Source organism: Microtus ochrogaster, chromosome 1 (assembly GCF_000317375.1).
Source record: "Microtus ochrogaster isolate Prairie Vole_2 chromosome 1, MicOch1.0, whole genome shotgun sequence".
NCBI classification, from domain to species: domain Eukaryota; kingdom Metazoa; phylum Chordata; class Mammalia; order Rodentia; family Cricetidae; genus Microtus; species Microtus ochrogaster.
This window is the reverse complement of record NC_022009.1, coordinates 55958898-55977888: the sequence shown is the minus strand read 5'-3', so window position 1 is coordinate 55977888 and position 18991 is coordinate 55958898. Positions and strand designations below refer to the sequence as shown.

The following is an 18991-nucleotide window of genomic DNA, read 5'->3' as shown; positions in this document are numbered from 1 at the left end:
CAGTTACTTGAATGTCTTATGTGAGCATAGGACAAATAGTTGCAAAAATTCTGTTTCATATCAGGTAATCTTTGAAGAATAGCAGTCTCTGAGTATCTTTTTTTTGCCTTCTATTGTGCTACAGTTTTTTTTTTTTTGTAAAAATATACTGTCCTGGCTAGTTTAATATCAACTTGACACAAGCTAAAGTCATCTGAGAGAAAGGAATTTCAATTGAGAAAATGCTTCCGTAAGTTCCAGCTAAAGGCAGGCAAGTCTGTAGGGTATTTTCTTAATTAGTGATAGAGTCAGGAGGGCCCAGTCCAGCACATTGTGGTGGTACCACACCTGGGCTGGTGGTCCTGGGTTCTATAAGAAAGCTGGTTAGTAAACCGTGGGGAGAAAACCAGTAAACAGCACCCCTTCATGGCTCTGAATCAGCGCCTGCCTCCAGGTTCCTGCCCTGCTTGAGTTCCTGCCTTTGATGATGAACAGAGATGTGTAAGTGTAAGTGAAATAAACACTTCCTCCCTTCATTAATTTTGATTAGGATGTTTCATTATGACAATAGAAACCCAGACACAGTGATTTTTCAACCTTCCCAATGCTGGGACTTTTTAATACAGATCCTTATGTTGTGTTGACCCCCTGCTATAATGGTATATTATTTGTGTTTTAATAAATAAAGCTTGCTTGGAGATCAGGGGGCAAAGCTGTCACACTAATCAGCCACACAGGCCAGGGAGTGATGTCACACACCTTTAATCCGAGAACTCAGGAAAGAGAGGCAGATAGATCTCTGTGAGTTCAAGGCCATCCTGGGCTATACAAGATTGATCCAGAAAGAGATCCCAGTGGTGATGGTTCTCACCTTTAATTCCATAGTTTGAGAGTTACATACTTTTAATCCCATTACTAGGGAGGTGGAGACAGAAGCGATATGGCTGGGCAGAGAGAGGAACTCAGTTGGGTGTGGAGTCTGAAGATTTGTGGAGAGAGGGCCTCGTCCTTTCAGTTTGAAATTTTTGGTACAAGTAAAAGGTCTCTCTAGTGGTTGACTGATGTGGGATTCCCCTCTGTATGCTGTGAATATATTTTAGTGACATTTGTCATTAAGGAAGCTGCTTTTGGCCAATGACTTAATAGAGTAAAACCAGGCAGGAAATCTGAACAGAGATGTAGAGAGAGAGAGAGTAGGCAGAGTCAAAGAGATGCCATGTAGCTGCTGAAGGAGACAAATGCTGATGTACTTTACCCAGTACAAGGCATAAGAGAGCTTCAAATTTCCTGCTTCATGAAAAAGTCTGCCAGATACTATAGGCCTGTAGGCTTAAGATGGATGCCCAATGTTACAGAAAAACTTGGGGAGACTGCCCAGGCAGCGAGATGTCTCTGTCAATTTTAGAGTTTTGGAAGTTGCTTACAATGCACTCCCTGCTTACCTAGGCAATATTATATCCTTCTAGAGTCTTTTATGGAGTTGACAAAAGATAGTTATAATTATAAAAGATAGATTAGAATAAAATTTTAGACTCACAAGGATAGAATCGATGACAGAGTATTTTTCTTAATTTGCCAAATGTAAGTGGACTAAATATCGTAACTATAATTCTTGCTTGATAACTGTTTTGTTATATATAATCTTGCTATGTTAAAACCTTCCTTTTTAATTAGATAAAAAAGGGAAGGTGATGTTGTGAATATGTTTTATTGGCATTGGTTAATAAAGAAGCAGCTTTCAGGCAATGACTTAACAGACTATAACCAGGTTGGAAAAGATATATAGAGAGAGTAGGCAGAGTCAAGGAAATGCCATGTAGCTGCCAAAGGAGACAGATGCCAGAACTTTACTTGGTAAACCACAGCCTTGTGGCAAAACACAGAATGATAAAAATGGGTTAGTTTAAGATAGAAGAGTAGTGAGCAATACACTTAAGTGACTGACCAAACAGTGTTGTAATTAATATAGTTTCTGTGTGATTATTTTGGTTCTGGGTGGCTGGAAATGAACGAGCAGCCCCTGCCTACAGTTGGCTGCTTTGCTTTTCTGATCTTCAGCTTAAAACCCAATATCTGTCTCTGGGTTTTTATTAATTGTGCTACATTCAGTCATAAAATTATTTTCTTTGCTATTTATAACTGTTATTTTGCTACTGTTACGAATTGTAATGTAAATAATCTGTGTTTTCTAATGATCTTAGGAGACTTCTCTGAAAGGCTAGCTCAACCCCCAAAGGGATTGTAACCCACAGGTTGAGAACCAAAGGATGAACAAAATTCAACGCTGATTCCTAAATTGCCTTAGCAATGATAATATCACACTACTTTTAAAAACTGATTTTTAAATTTCAGTATTTTTTAACTATAAAGTTAACACTTCATCATATAAATAAAGAATAGCAAGGTTCAGCTAACCATGAGACTGTCAGCTTGTCAAATTTAGGTCTTCCAGTTGTTTCTGAATACCAAAGTCACTGGCTGTAAGATTCATGAGCATATTTTGCATGGCTTTTTCCTCTCATAATAACACACAGGTATTGTAACTTACTTGGGTGAAAGAATTCAAACTTTAAGTCATTTAAGGAAACTTATAATCTAGTTTACATTTAGAGTACTTACCTGTGCTTGAGAATGAAGTTATTTGTTAATAGTAAGGCCTAATTACACATCCTGTTAATAATTTCGGTGTTGATATGTAAGACATCTAGTGCTACTCTACCAGACTGTAATGTCACCAATATTTCCTAAGAATTAAAATTACACAAATGAAGTGCACATTCCCACTTGATCCAAGGCCGGAGCCGTACTGTGGATTTTGCATTAATATGATGCCTCTAGTTGGATTTTCATGCATCTCTGGAAGTGATTCTTTTACTACAGGTCTTTTATTTATTTTGCTAACAATGTTGATCAGTGAAATAACAGTGAGTATAAGCATTGAAAATATCCCATAACATTATTTAATACATAATTTAACCTTTTATCACAGAGTGCTCAGACAAGCAGAATTTTAACTGAGAAAATTTCTGAAAGCAAGGAAAGTGTGGTTATTTTGGATACATATGCCAGAAGAAGTTTTAAGGTATGTATGACTTCGACTCTGAATTTAAATTGATTAGCATATCTTCCTTTAGTTCGGGAATTGTTTCTGGAAATCATTTCTTGGTGTTTTATTACTTTGAGGAATGTTTCAGACCTGTGTCTGTGCAAACACATTGATTCCCATTGTGGTGTTCTTAGAATGTTCAGAAGATAGTATTCATTAATCAATTGCAGGATATTTGTGTGTTTCTTTCCTAAAATTGCAAGCTTACCAATTATTTTTTTGCCTAGGACTTAAATGCTAAAGTGTGTGTGTGTGTGTGTGTGTGTGTGTGTGTACGCGCGCGTGTGTATGCGCGTGTGTGTGTGCGTGTATGCCATGGATTGGGAACAGGCTTGCAAGATCCCACCCACAGCTGAGGAGGAATTACCATTTGATGGCTGCTGTGGGAGGAGCGTCAATTTTCTTCATGGATGTGGGATTTCGAGCGCTATCTGTGTTTCAGTGGATGGCCCTAAGCAGACTCAGTGGACTTAAGGACTAGAGCACATGGAGTTGGAAGGAAAAGCGGTAGATGGCACAGGGGAGAATTGTAGGGAAGGGGTGAGGAGTGGATTAGATCAAAACACATTATATGCCTGTATAAAACTCTGAAACATTAGAAAGCAGGAAAGGGTGACAGTTCGGGGACAAGTAAGTGTCTTCTTCAGGTCTGGCTGATGGAGCCTCACTTGTCAGCGCAGCCTCTGAACACTCACAAATCAGTGTCATTTGTACCAGCGAAGAGGCTCGGCCCCAGAGTGCCTGGGCGTCTCGGGTTCTTGATTTCTGTTATGTCAAGCTTAAATTAAGAATTAGCAATTTTCATTCCTATAAAAATGACTAAATGAAGTGACAGGTCTTAGGTCACTTAAGGAAACAAACTTAATGAGTAAGAAAGCATATTTTAATTAGACTTTGTACTTTTCATTAATTTATAAGAATCATTATTACTTAACTGTCATATGACACTTTTCATTTGCTGAACAGTGACTATGGTTAATGTGTTTTTACCTGATTATTTTACAGTCTTTAATAATAAAAAAATCTGCATCATATGAGAATATCCAAAAATATTCCAGTGCTCCGTACACACGATTAAAGGTATTCTAACTTTTTGACTTTTACATTCTCAAATATGTTTGTATTTCTAGCAGTAAAAATCATGTTATGCTCTTTTCAAAAGTTTGAACAGTTATACTGTTTCTTACTATTATACCTTGAGTGAATTGCAGTTTCATGAGATAGGGATTATAATAAATAACGCAGGGGCACTATCTCTACAGGCGTGACTGCATTTTAAATACACACGTAGCTTTTGTGACATTCCTGCTTGTGGAATTTGGATGTGCAGACACACACACACACACACACACACACACACACACACATACACACACACACACACACACACACACACACACCATCTAGTCCAGGTGTCTCATGCTTATGATCCAGCACTGGGGAGACAGCCAGGAAATAGGTAGAAAATGATACAGTAAAGAGTTCAACATAAAATTTCTTTTATTAGTGATATTATTATAAAGTTATAATGATTAATGTTTAGTCATTGCAAGTCACTTATAAATATTATGTTAATATATTCATGTTAAAATTAGGTTTATTATCAGATAATATAAGAAAATGGGTATTGTTATTTAAACTTACAAATATTGTATGGAAAGTTATTGTAGAGTATAGGTTAATAGTGGTATATGGGAATACAATGTTGTTAAGGTGTTTTTAAAATAGACTCACAAGTTAATTTTACAAAATAAGTCCTTTTAATAATTTGTTATGTTTAATTAATGTAGTATGTTTAATTTAAAGTGTTTTTATGAAAACCAACCAAATTATTGTACTTTGCATTAACCCACTGTTAACTTTATAAATTGCCTCTTGAATAAGCTTAAGAACTTTACCAGACATGTAAAGAACTCAGAATGAAAAGCCTCAAGTTATTCTACAAAATGAAAAGAGACGGAACTCAACAAAATTTATTTTGAAAGCCATATTTACTCTGATACCAAATCCCAGAAAATGACCACCAGCACTGCCAAAATTAAGTCATTTTCTTTGGTAAACTTAGACACAAAAACTGTCAACAAAATTTAGCCTGCAAGCTGCATTCATTAGTACATCAGGGAGAGGGTTAGTGAGGTGCCTCAGCAGTAAGGCTTTTTGCCACTAAGCCTGATACCTGGAGTTTGATAGAAAGAAGAAACAACTCTCACAAATTGCCCTCTGGTCATCACACATGCACAAAGAACATAAATAAATGTGAAGAATTAGAAACCCATCCATTGTGATCAAGTTGACTCCAGTCTAGATGCAAATGTGTGGGTCAGCATGCACATCAATAAATGTAACACAGTACATAAATAGAATAAAATGTAGAAATCACACAATCCTGTCAATAGATAAGAGGATAAGCAATCTTGATGCTAAGATCCCCAAAAGAAACTAGAAATAAAAGGAACCAACCTCACTGCGATTATGCTATCTATGAACAAACCTATATCCAACATTACACTAACTAGGGAAAAAAACAAAGAATTCTCTCTAAAGTCAAGAATGATACATGTGTGTTCACTGTTTGTACTTTCAATCAATACAATGCTAGAAGTCTTACTTACCAATAAGAAAAGAGGAAAAAATGAAAGGGTTACAAATGGGGAAAATGACAAATTATCCCCATTCACTGTGTTTCTTTACCTAAAAGACCACAAATGCCCTGTAGACCTGATAAGCACAAAATAGTAGGACACACAGTCAACACATAAAAATCATTGGCCGTTCACACTCACCAATAATTAACATCCTAAGATAGAAACAGGAAGGAGACCAATACCATTTGCTATAGCTACAAAGGGAAATAAAAAGGGTGCATATGACTAGTAAGAATGTAAATCAGTGTAGCTATGGTGGAAAATCAACAGAGTTTGTCCAGGGAACTAAAAATAGAACTATCAATTATCCAGCTTGATTGCTTCCGTGTATATTCCCGAATGAATCAAAATCAGACTACAATAAGCATATCTGCATACCCAAGTTTATTGGAGCTGTGTTCACAAGAGACAGATTATCATCAGTCTGGATCCCGTCAGTAGATAAGTGAGTGGATACAGAGTATGTGGAATACAAACAATGAAGTCGTATTCAGCCATAAGAAGGGTGAAATTGTGTCCCTTGAGCGGAAGCGGGTATAGGCTGGAGATCATCATACGATGTGAAATAAGTCATCTGAAGAAAGATGAATACTGTATTTTCTCTCATGTGGATATCTAGATTTTTAAAAGACATGGAAGTAGAAGGGAGACTGTTTGGGAAGAGAAAGGCCATCAGGGTGAAGGGATCAGAAAAGAATGGGGATGAACGTGGTCAAAGTACTTTACACACATGCATGAGAATGCCATGATGAAACCTGTTTGTAGTGATAAGGAGCAGCAGGATGCGTTCCATCAGGATCCAGGCTCCTCAGCTAGTTTAAACCTGAAATAATTACACGGAAACTGTATTCTTTTAAACACTGCCTGGCCCATTAGTTTCAGTCTCTTATTGGCTAATTCTCACATCTTGATTAACCCATTTTTAATAATCTGTTTAGCACCATGAGTTGGTTGCTTACCAGGAAAGATTCTAGCCTACGTCCTTCTCATGTCGGAGAATCATGGCGACTGACTGACTCGGCTTTCTTTCTCCCAGCATTCTGTTCTGTCTACTCCACCTATCTAAATTCTGCCCTATCAAAAAGCCAAGGCAATTTCTTTATTAACCAATGAAAGTAACAAATAGAAGACCCACCTACATCACCTGTTGCTTTGTACAATTCATAGATACCATTGACAACTGTAAGAGTATATTATTTAATATTTATTCAATAAAGCCAAGCCATATTAATTGCAGTTGTGATTGTATTAACTATAAGTGTAGAACAACTCAATTGATGATATATATTTCCAACTCTGTTTTCTTATGAAGAGATCAAACTCTACTGTTGAGTTGCAGAAAGAAGGGACCCCATCGCCGTTTATAGTTAAGGACGACATCGATAGCAACCTGAAGCAGCTCCTGTTCCAGAAGAGGAAGGAGCTGGAGCGCCAGCTTGCCAAGCAAAGGGGGATATTTGATACCTCCATAAAAGGCAGCCTGGAAACCATGAATGAGTTAGACAGCTTGAAATGCCTGTCATTTTCTCTTGTTGAATTATCAAAAAAAGCTGGCATCACCTACATTGTGTATCCCAGGAAAAAGAAGAAGAAGATATTGGGGAAAGGAATGAAGTTCCAGAAGCTTGGCCTTGTGTATGAGCAGCTCTCCAAGCCTCCAAAGAAATTAGAAAGGTTCTCTTCAATTTTTATGGCTTGTGAAGGATATTATAGTTTGGGGACTTAATTTTATGATTTCATTCAGTATTGCTACTGTTAATTCTCGATGGAAAATATGCTAGTTGGAGAGTGAATCTCCCATTTTGAAATATGTAGGCATTTCATAGCATGAATATGTGAATTGCTTGACTTCCTGTTTTAGGACTGAATCCATTTTATTTTCATAGCATGAATATGTGAATTGCTTGACTTCCCGTTTTAGGACTGAATCCATTTTATGTCTGAAAGTGTCTCTCAGCAGAAAGAAACAAAATAGAGCCATGCGTTTGCTAAAATGGCTTGATGCGCAGGTCCGGTCCCTATTCTAAATGAATACCATCCACTCCAAAACTAAAGTAGATGGCTGATGGTTAACTGTTTTCAAATTTACATTTGTGCTGAATTGTGCAATAAATATAATAAACATTTTGTGTGTTGTGAGCCTTTCTTCAAGGATCGACACACAAATGTAATTATGTTTGATCCTCAATTGGAGGTAAAAATAGCTGGCATCTTTTCAAAATTGGAGAACCTGAATTGGAAGCAACGCCAGCTCCTGGTATGATCATCTTTACTGCGGAAGACACAGATGCTTCTTGTAGGCCATGCATCTGACAGAAGTTTCCAAGAAAGCCCAGGAATGATTTTCTCTTTAGACATTCCTGGGTAATAATCTGTTAAACTCACACCCACTTGGAAAGTAAAAACTTTGGGGGCGATAAGGGAGTAGAAATGTTTCGTTTATTTTGTTGTTATTAAGATGCACTGGCTCTTTGGTGTGGTTGGTGACTTATACTGGGACTCTGGAACTTAAAACTTTGTGAGTGGCAGCAGGGACCGTAGTGTGGGGGTGCTACTCAGATCTGAGGTCTCCTGTGTGCTGATCTCCACTGCTCCAGTGTAGAAGGAAGATTTTCAGGAGGTTTCATATAGATTTTTTTTTCTGAGCTGAAAAAAAATCCCTTAAAGAAGAATCAGACATTTGAAGTGTTTTTTTTTTTTTGATACACTTGCTGATTTCAAAGTATGAACCTTTGTCATCACAGTAAAAGACAGGGCCACATTATTTTGACTGGTCCCAGGTGACCTCTATCTAAAGAAATGGTATAATAGCAGATTAAATACTTTCTGGGAGTTTTTGCATTGCTTAGAGACACTTTGTCATTTCAAATTAAGTTTAATCATTCATCTAGAAATTTATTATAAAAAGGTTGCAAATAAAAAAAAATCACACACTGAAATTAACCAGGCCTAAAGACTGTACAGTGGTCTTCGATATAGTTAAAGTAGACATTGAGGGACAGAAGCTGTGGGGCTTCACATTGGTGTTTATCTCTTTCCTCCCAAGTGTATTTCTGTGCACTTATCTACTTCCCAAACAAGTAATCCATGGCATACTTAAAACCAGAAAGTCAATTATCTTAATGTCCTTTCTTCTAACCGTGGCCATTGCCTGCATCCAGCCTTTCCTCATCCTCTAATATTTAGCCTTTCTTGTTTTTTCTACACGTTGTACTTTTGTATTTGTACATGTTTGTATATATTTGCATATATATATGAATACTGTTGAGCTTTAAAGAAAAACAAGAATCACAAAATTTGTAGGAAAATGGGTAGTTCAGAATGTATATATAATATTACGTGAGGTCACACAATCTAAGGAAGCAAAAAACCCATGCATGTTTTCTCTCATATGTGGAGTCTAGACAACTTTCACCATTTAGAGGAATGTATTTGTCTCTCTTAATAACCAGGCTTAGAATTTGCGTTTGCTGTGACACTCACAGCAGGGCATACAGGAGGAGCACAGCTCTGTGCACCAGCAGCAAAACAACTGTTTGTATCCTGGTCGGTGCATCAGTACTTTCTATTTCAGTGTAGATAGGAAGTAATGGTTAGCTCAGAGCAAGTTAGGGAGCAATTTCTACAGTTAGGACATCTCCCATTGATTTTGGTGACTAAGAAATGCCATTCTTACCATTTTACATCTAGCTTTGCTCTTGTTGAATGACAGCCATTCTTGGCCAACCCCTTAGAGATTCGAAGTAGGTCACATGTGCTTTCCCATGTGAAGTCATGACTTCCATGTCCTGACTCCAGAAAGTTGTTCCTGCAGAAGGTCATTTGGACTAAAGTCCCAGACTCACACGTTACCTTTCAGTCCCCTTGAGATAGGCTGCCCCTGCTACTCTCCTCATTAGCTTGGTTTTGGCAGAAAGCCACATACCTGCAATAACAGCAAGGCTTCACTGTTTCTTTAGATCTTATCTTCCGCTCTGAGCCCTGAGTCATGAGACAGGCCAGTGAGGGACTAGAAGGAACTTTTGGTAGATGATGTCTTTGCTCGTCTGGCATGCTTCAGCCTTTCCTTGTTCTGTTTCTCTAAGAACTGGAGACAGTTTAGCTCCAGGAACAAGGATGTGTCAGGCGTCTCCGCATCTGAATTGTAGCTGCCCTACATTCGCCCCTTGGTGACCAGGCCACGCCACGTTATTTCTTAGGGCGTTTCCTTGTCTGAAAGATGAGTTTCTCTGCTGAAGTTACTTCCAGCTCAAAAGTCTCACATGTCAGACGGTAAAACCAGCTTTATCCTTATACAAATGGAATACCTTGGGCAACACATTTATGCTGTTGAAAACTTCCCTGTCTCCTCCAACAGGGTCACATCTCATCTCAAACTAATTTTGTGAACACATATTCTACCTCGAGAGCATGACCTCTCTACATCGCAGGTGAAGCAACAGGTCAATTTATTGTGTTGCTCCTTCAAGGGGGAAACCGTGAACCATACCCTTGGCTATGAAAACGTGGATCTAGACTTTATGACCATGCTTTTTCCTTTCTCTTCCCTTTTAATTTGGGCTATTTAATTTCAATGATCCGAGACTATAGCTTTTCCTTGTAAAAGTTCACCCATTATCTGTGTTTGCTTTTTACATTCCTCTGGAACTTGCCTAGCAGGTTCTAGTTGCTTGCTCCCTTTAAGATATTACCATTATTTTATCAGCTCAGAAGATAATGCGTGCTCATTGTAAAATATTTAGAAGACATTGCAGTTCCCTCATTAAATCACCACTGACACGGTTTTGAATGTGTACATGGAAACACAGTCATACAAACCTGTGGGAAGAGATTAGCCTTTATGCCTATGCACGTATCTTAAGTGTGTGCTTGCATAGTGTATAGAGAATATGGATTATATCCACCAGCCTCTGGCATCGATTGTTTCTGTGGTGCAGGTAGTTGTTGGGGATGGGTTGAAAAGAGACTTTACTGAGAGTTACTTTATGCTCTCTACATTGTTTGAAATTTTTCTACTGGACATATAGTTATGTTTAAAAGTAACTTTTTGATTTTCGTTTGTAAAAGTTTTTTTTGGGGGGGGAAATCAGTGGAATCTGGGTATTCTCAAAATATATCTGCATCCACCGTGAATATCTGCAGAGCAGATCAATGGACTCTTCAGATTAAAATGTAATCTGTGCTCTTTCCAGATTTACAGAGCTAAATGAAATACACAGTCATTTTAGTATTTATTCTGGAATTGGATCTCAGAAACGATGGTCCCCTGTGCTTTAGAGCTGGAAAGTACTGCCGACGGAGCAAGAAGCAAGGAGATAGTGAAGGAAATTTGTACTTTAGTTCAGCAGACTTCAGAGTAAATTTTTCGAGCACCTTCTGTATACCAGATTCTAGTCTAGATAGGAAACTGCAGATGAGGACAGTGGAGAGTGCTAGCCAGTCCCCTGTCATAGCATTTATATCCTAGTGGAAAGTGACAGCAGAGATTGACTCATGATGTTAAGGAAGTGATAACAATTATGGCGAGAGTAAGGCAGGGCAGTGGGAGCCGCTCTTAGACAGACTGCTAGATGCCTCTATGACTTAGAACTGAACAGTATGGAGGAATGAGGTGTTTAGATCTCTGAAGAAAAGGTAAAAGTTTGTGTAATAGCCCCAAGTTGCAGGATATGCCTATTGCTTTTGGACAGCACCCAGACTGGTGTCTTGAAACAAGAGATTCCTAAGAAAGTGAGGTCAAGGAAATGTTTAAGGGATAATACCAGGTATTGTCCTATGGGCCAGAGGTCGAGGCTCTGGAGATGGCTTAGTGGGTAAGAATTCTTGCACAAGCATAGGAATGTGAGTTCAAATTCCCAGTACTCACATAAAAATGATTGGTATGGGTGCATGTGCCCATCATTGAGGGTAGGGAAAGGCAGACACAGGTGGGTTCCTGATGTGGGAGTGTCATATATCAATCTGTTGATTTCATTGGATAAGTAATAAACAAACTGCTTGGGCTCATAGCTTAGAACATAGGTGGGTGGAGTAAACAGAACAGAATGCTGGGAGGAAGAGGAAGTGAGCTCAGACTCGACAGCTCTGCTGTCTGGAGCAGAGACGCCATGCTCCCGGCTCCTGGGCGGACGCGGATATAGCTCTGCTCTCTGAGACACAGCTCCGACCCAGGATGGACGTAGGCTAGAATCTTCCTGGTAAGCGCACCTTGGGGTGCAACACAGATGATTAGAAATGGGCTAAATTAATATGTGAGAATTAGCCTAGAAGAGGCTAGATAGAAATGGGCCAAGCAGTGCTTAAATGAATTTAAAACAATTTGTGTGTTGTTATTTCGGGGCATGAGCTAGCCAGGCGGCCGGGGTGCCGGGGACGCAGCCCCAACTACTCTTACTTCAACAGGTTCCAGCATCTCACTAGCTAGTAGCATAGCTGAAATAGAGCTTCAGGTACAGTGGCATACTATGACTCAAGAAGAAAGTGGAGAGTAATAGTGGGTAACACCCGACCTCCTCCTCTGGCTTCTATATTCGCAGCCACACAAACTTGTGCACATACATGCATACACCATACACATATACAGAAATTAAAAAACGAAAGTGTGTGTTTGTAAGTCATTATGAACTCAAGAAGAGGATAGAGATGTTTGCAGGCTGTGATAAATATAAATACAAAACAAGACCCGGAGAGTGGAGAACATGTTGAAATGATCAAATATATCTTCCAGAAGACTCACCTTGGTAGTGGTAGGAATTAAGAAATTGTAGTGGAAGCTGAGAGACACCCACAAGAAAGCAACTGAATGATCTATGTGAGAAATGGCAGCTGGGTCTGAAGTCATAGCAATCCAGGTGGTAAAAAGTGGCCACATTCTAGACAAATGTTGGGAATATAGCCAACAATGTTTGCTCATGGGTTGTTTGTAAGATATGAGAAAAAATGAATTAAGGATACTCCCAAAGATTTTTACTGGAGCGATTGAAAAGGTTGAAAGGTTTTCCCAGATGGTCAAGACTGCAAGGAGCAGGTGGGCATGGCGAGCGTCAAACAATGGTCTAATAGGAATGCATATTAGTTTAGCTCTTCAGATCTCAGTGACACTGCAGGACAGGTAAGGAAAGGTGGATACCTCTGACCCTGGTATGCAGATGGAAGCTTCCCTTGACATCCCAGGTCACAGCCACGGAAAAAGCAAGCCAGACCAATAGCTGTAAATCAGGTGCCAGAAAGTGGGAACATTGCTCTCATAAATGTAGTTACCACATCTAGACCTAGGGTGGCCAACACCTGCTAATCAACACCTGCTTAAATTTACATTCACGATAAGTTATGGCAACTTTTCTTCCAGACATTCAGCTTTAGCACTGGCCAGACAGGAAATGGAGATGTGGAGTGGTCACCAGTGTTTGTCTTTGAAATTGCTGATAGCCCCATCGCCATGATTGTGTGACTTTTCTTCAGGGATCTGGTGGCTTTCATTGTGCGTTATCTTCCTGCAGGGTGGCGTGGGGTAGGCTGGGCCCCTCCAGAGACTTCTGCTTGGTCTTAATTACCATTATGTCCTTGTCTACACTGAGTTCTTTCTGAGTCACTCACTGCTGCGGTGTTCCAGGATGAGAAATTGACTACAGGGTGGGGCCTCCACAGGTCCATTTTTAGACAGTCCAAGTCCAATAATAGACTTCCTATTAGTTTATTAATTAATTCCTTACTTTTATTGATAGACTCAGTGACATTTGGAACTGAAATGTCTAGAGTTAGCATCTCCTGACCTCCAGAAGGCGCAAGTATTTGTGTTTGGAATCTTTTGGGGGGAGATTCACAGATGCATGTGTCACATGGTGAGGTCCTCTCCTTGGGATCATGGCAAGCGAAGTTTTAGGCTGTGGACTCTTTTGGTCCTGAGATCTTGGCAAGAAAACATGAACCTCAAACATATAGCTATTTAGTTTTATGCTCAACAGACTCATAAGTTTCTTGCTTATCTAAGACAAACAATACCTTAGCAGGCTGCCCATCTGTCTTATCACTGAGAAACTGTGGCCATTTAGTTATTGCCACAGGTCCTCACAAAGTAAAATTCTCTTATTACCTTTCTGTTCCTGTGGTTAATTGTTGTAATTGTGTCTTTGGCTTCTGCGATGGCAAGGCGGTTTTAGCTGGGGTTTACCATTCTACAATCCTATTAGTGACCATTGAACGAGATCAGTTCCTTCCTGGTCCTCACTCACTCACGTCCGTGTCAGCATATATAGTGTTTATCTGTGTGCCATCACCTCTGCATTTTCTGTCTTCCCTCCAGGAGTCAGAGCTTGATTAAGGATGCCGCATTTTACAGATCAATTCTCAGTCTCCCAAGGCTTAGAGCTCACTCTTCTATGGCAGTAGTTCTTAGAGTTTTGTCTTTGAATCCATGTGTTTTATGTGGAATCTGGTGAGAATGTAAAAACCTAGGTCTCCACCCTCTGCTTGACAAATCAGAGATTGTGAAGGCCCCAAATCTGCATTTCAACAAGCCTCCTAAGCAGTTCTGATGCATGGTAACTTCTAAGATCATTTGTTAGGCATTGCGAGGGTAGAGTAACCAAGGGTAAACCAACTAGGACCAGCAACCACTAATCTCAAGGCACATCGTAGAGGATGGATTTGAGAGGGTGAAGAACTGGCAATTGTGGCTCTCCAAGAGTATCCAGATCTCACAGCTGAGAGATTTTGGGGGAATACACAGATTGTGTAATTTAATGTAGGTATAAGGCTATTGTGTAGGGGGAGATGGCATCTCACAGATGAATGATATGACTTCTCTTAGTCAGTTTCTCCTGTTAGGGAAGATGAGTGGAATTTGGGGAAAATCACCTTTTTCCATGTCTGATTGTGTCCTCTCCATAGAAGCTTCATTACCCGAGTGTACTTAAGAGGTTTGGACCCTTCGTAGGTACTGCCGCTTTCCTGTTCTTTCCAAGTGCCTCACTCAGCCCTCATCAGAGAAGCTTCCTCCTGAAGTAGATGGAAACTAACACGGAGATCCAAACAGGACTGTGTGCAGAGAGTGAGAGACTTTGGAGCATTTAGTCCTAAAGTGGATGAATTTACCAAACCCTTACTCCCTCAAGACTCAGAGATCTCTGTGGGAGAGGAGGCAGAAAAATTGTAAGAATCAGAGGTGATGGATGACTACAAGGAAATACTTTCAGACACAGCAGGACTAAACAGGACTAATGCACATATGAACACATATGGAGACGACGATAGCACATACAAGACCGGTATGGGTTCAGGGAAGATGGGGTCCCAGCGCAGAGAACAGGAAGTGGACACAAAGCCCCACCCTTAACCAGGAAGTTGTTTGCAATTGATAACTTCTGGAAAAGGGAAAAATTAGTTTTCTCCAGTGGAGTGTCACTGGGTATATCAGCTACATCACAGGGCGGGCCCCATGCCCAGGAGTAGTTGGGCAAGACAGAAAGAACTCGGTGATATTTCGGTGGACTTTTTACTTCAGTTTGCTTTGTGTTGGCACTTTTTATCTTATAGAAGTTTTGTTTTAATTCTTGTTTTGTTTTTGTTTCTCTTTGTTGGAAGAGAGACAGAGAGACAAAGAGAATAAACGTATTGTGTGGTTAGGATCAATTTATTTTCTACAATAAGTTTGGGAAGATAAACAGAGTAATTATTAAAACCTGGGAGAAAATAGTTGGGGTAGGAAAGGTTTCTTTGAAGTCCTGTTCTTTTTGGGCAAGTATTATTATATCCAGCTAGAGGTAACCCACCTTGTATGGCCCTGGAGCATAGAAAGCTTGATTTCAGATGCTTGTGTCTCTCTCTTGAGGTTTCTGATAAAGCAGAGAACAAGGGGTCTTGTGGATGTAGTTTGTAGAAGTTAGTTTCCCAGGCTAGGGAACAAGGTGAGGAAGGAGTGGAACACAGAAGCACAAACAAAACACCTGGCACAGAAAGCCTTTCTCAGGTGGTACTAGATTAGCGATATGAAGCCAAGGGGATATGGCTGAAGAACAGAGAGAGGAAGAGACAGTGGTATCTCAGAGGCCTGGGCTGAAGTGTCTCATGTCCCATCTAAGACAGATTGCTCAGTCTGATTGATGGATTGATTTCTCTCTCTCTCTCTCTCTCTCTCTCTCTCTCTCTCTCTCTCTCTCTGTCTGTCTCTTTCTTTCTTCCTTTCTTTCTTTTTTTCTTTCTTTTAGATTTCTGCCTCCTCCCCGCCACTGATTCTAACAGAACCCAGGACCACCAGCAGAGGGGTAGCATCAACTGTAATTGGTTGGGTTGATTAATTGCTAGTTAAGAACATTCCCTACAGTCTTGTCTACAGCCAGGTCTCTCTCTTGGAGGCACTTTCTCAACTGAGGCTCCCTACTCTAAGATGGGTTAACTTGTGTCAAATGACACAGTGCTATCCAGCCCACAGCCCTCATGTCATAACAGATGAGAATGGCTTGCACGAGAATGTGGCATGGAGATTATAAGAAGGGAATAAAAGAATGGGAGCCTTTTCTTACCTTTATTCCCCTATTTTGGCACCATGACTTTCTTACCCTATAAATTCAGTAAATAAAACACAATGGAGCTAAAACTTTTTTCCAAACTAGCAGTAGACTGTGTTTATCCTGTCTCCGTTAGCTACCGTATGGTCACAACACAACCAACGCTACTGAATGCTTTTTCCAAACTTGCAGTAGACTGTCTTTATTCTGTCTCTGCTGGCTACCATACGGCTGCAATACAGTCCTGTTTTCAGTGGAGAAGTTGAGGAGGAATATAGCTGCATCATTTGATAGGATCTAAATGACCAAGTTAAACTTCAGCCTTTGGAAGAAGCATTTCCTTTATCCCTTCCAGCTCACCTCCTAAATTCTCCACTGCAGTCAGTCTGGGAGAAGATGAGGTTGTGAGTCAGATCAGAAAGGGGAACTGCTGTCACTATCCCAGCAGTCTAGAGAGGCTGCCACATCAAAAATGTATTTCCATTTTTACAGAGATTCTTCATATTGTGCTGCAGTCTTACTGATTGAAAAAGTGAAGTTTGATTACATAAATTAGCAAGTTTTGATAATAGAAAAATAGTAATTTCTTGTGTGTGGTTGAGTTGAATCATAGATTGAAAGATAATTGTGTTTCTATAATTAAAAATTAATCATTCTCTTTGACACTAGATCGACATCTCACGGAGTACTTCCTGAGCAGAAAAAGTTTTCCCTTAAAGTTCCATTATACGAACGTCAAATAAGGTCTCCCAGTGTACCCATGGTTTTAAATTTTGATCAATTTGTTCAAAGTAAAGGAGGAATACCAGAAAATACTGATCCTCGGACATGGGCTATGGAGATCTTCGCTAAAGACAAACCTCAGAAAACACCTGCACCAGTTCTGTCTTTTCAGAAAGAAGTTCCCGAGCCAGTGATAGAACTCCCCAAGTTGGAATTATCTGATCATATCAAGTGTGACCTTCCCCCTGATGTCATTAAATATTATGAATCGGAAGTGGAGCGGTTGACTCAAGAGATAAAAAATGAGAAAAGAATTCCCGTGTTTGCCTATTGTCGGCGTGGAGCTATTTACAGAAAACTGGGAAAGTTGCAAAGCGCCATGAATGACCTACAAGAAGTAAGTTTGAAAGAATAAAAACAACACAGCTCACCGTTTCCATTCCCTTTCTTTATATAGTCATTTCTGTTGAGGTGTTGAATGACAAATGATTGTAGTACAATTTATGAAATACAAATATTGGCGTTTTCAAATCTTCATTAAAAGCACTAGACTTCTGGTTTTTGAATTGGGAGGCTTTATCTTATGTTGTATGCATGTAAAGCCACTGGTATTAATGATGCTTGAGAAACTCACTTAATAGTGTTTTTTTTTTCTTTTGGAAAATCAATGTATCTGACTTTGTTTATACATGTGTTTTTCAGACCATATTTTTGGAGCCATTGTTTCTCAATGCCTATTGGCACCGACATTTCATTTATCTTTTCCAAGACAAAATCAATGATGCTTTGGATGACTTGAATTTTATACACAGATATAATAAAAACCATGCAGGTGGGTTATATATGGAGACAGCTACAGTACCTGTCTCTTTCTCTTGGCTTTTGTCATGATTATAAATACAAACGGATAGGTAGAAGTTCTGTAAATTGGTATGACGGCTTCAGCTTTAGAGTTCATATAACCCTTGCGTTGTTTTCAAATGACTCATTAGGCCTGAGTTTATTCCCTGGAGATCCATTTCAGCACAATGCCTTTCACGGGTCTCACATGGACAATATGAACTCAAAATTGGGAGGTGATTTGTAATTCTTTTCTTGACCACACATTACAGAATGAAAATGTAATACTGTGAAGGCCTTATAGTGGGTGAAATCCATACCTCGCTCATATGCGCTGTTTTCTAACGGCCTGAACTTCTAGACATAGACTTTTCTAGAAATGTGAAATTGTCATGTGCATCTTTGAATCCCCAGCACTCCCAGAACCACACGACAAAACACAAGATGGCTGCATGTCTTCTGATCTGTGTTGGCATATGTGCTAAAAGTCATTCAAACCTAGCTTTTTACTGCAGTTGCTAAGACTGAAACATTTTACACAGTTACACAGGTGAATGGTAATGTTGCCACGTCAGAGCAAGACTACTTGAAACTGCAAATGAGTATTCAGACTTTGAGAATAAATCAGGCGTGGAAAAATGAAACAGTGTATACTATAGTGAACATCTTTCTAGGAATGCATTTTGAAGCGGGATTGCTGCTTTGAATTCTCACAGCTAAGGAAAAGATTGTAAAGCGGAGTTTTTACCTTTCATCTTTAGAGGCATACTTGTCAAAGGCAGAGATTTTCAGAGAGAAGAAGGAAATCACACTGGCAATTCTGAATTACAGTCAGGCAATCAAGTGCAGACCCAAAGATTCTGATCTCTATTTCAAGAGGGGGGAGATGTATGAGAAGACAAACAGAGTGCTGGCCATTGATGACTATTCGAAAGTAAGCTTCATGACACCCCCTGCTCCCATTGATAGATTTTTTTGTATTGCAATCCTTTTTTTATAGTATTTGTTTTAAGAGTGGTTGGCCTGTGGTATGCATGTGCACCAGATGCATATCTGGTACCCGAGGTGCCATCAGGTCCGTGGGACTGGGATTACAGATAGGTGTGAGGTACACCATGGTACTGGGATTACAGGTAGGTGTGAGGTACACCATGGTACTGGGATTACAGGTAGGTGTGAGGTACACCATGGTA

At 39.7% G+C, this 18991-nt stretch overlaps 1 protein-coding gene across 1 annotated transcript in view; it reads left to right on the top strand.

Annotated features, from left to right (window-relative positions):
* Nucleotides 1-18991, top strand: part of Ttc6 (tetratricopeptide repeat domain 6) — a 152590-nt gene that overhangs the window by 81375 nt on the left and 52224 nt on the right. The window contains exons 8-13 of the mRNA XM_026789898.1: nucleotides 2969-3061; nucleotides 4091-4165; nucleotides 7043-7404; nucleotides 16905-17355; nucleotides 17661-17790; nucleotides 18560-18732. Coding sequence (XP_026645699.1) covers nucleotides 2969-3061; nucleotides 4091-4165; nucleotides 7043-7404; nucleotides 16905-17355; nucleotides 17661-17790; nucleotides 18560-18732 — 1284 coding nt within the window. The remainder of the gene's footprint in view (nucleotides 1-2968; nucleotides 3062-4090; nucleotides 4166-7042; nucleotides 7405-16904; nucleotides 17356-17660; nucleotides 17791-18559; nucleotides 18733-18991) is intronic.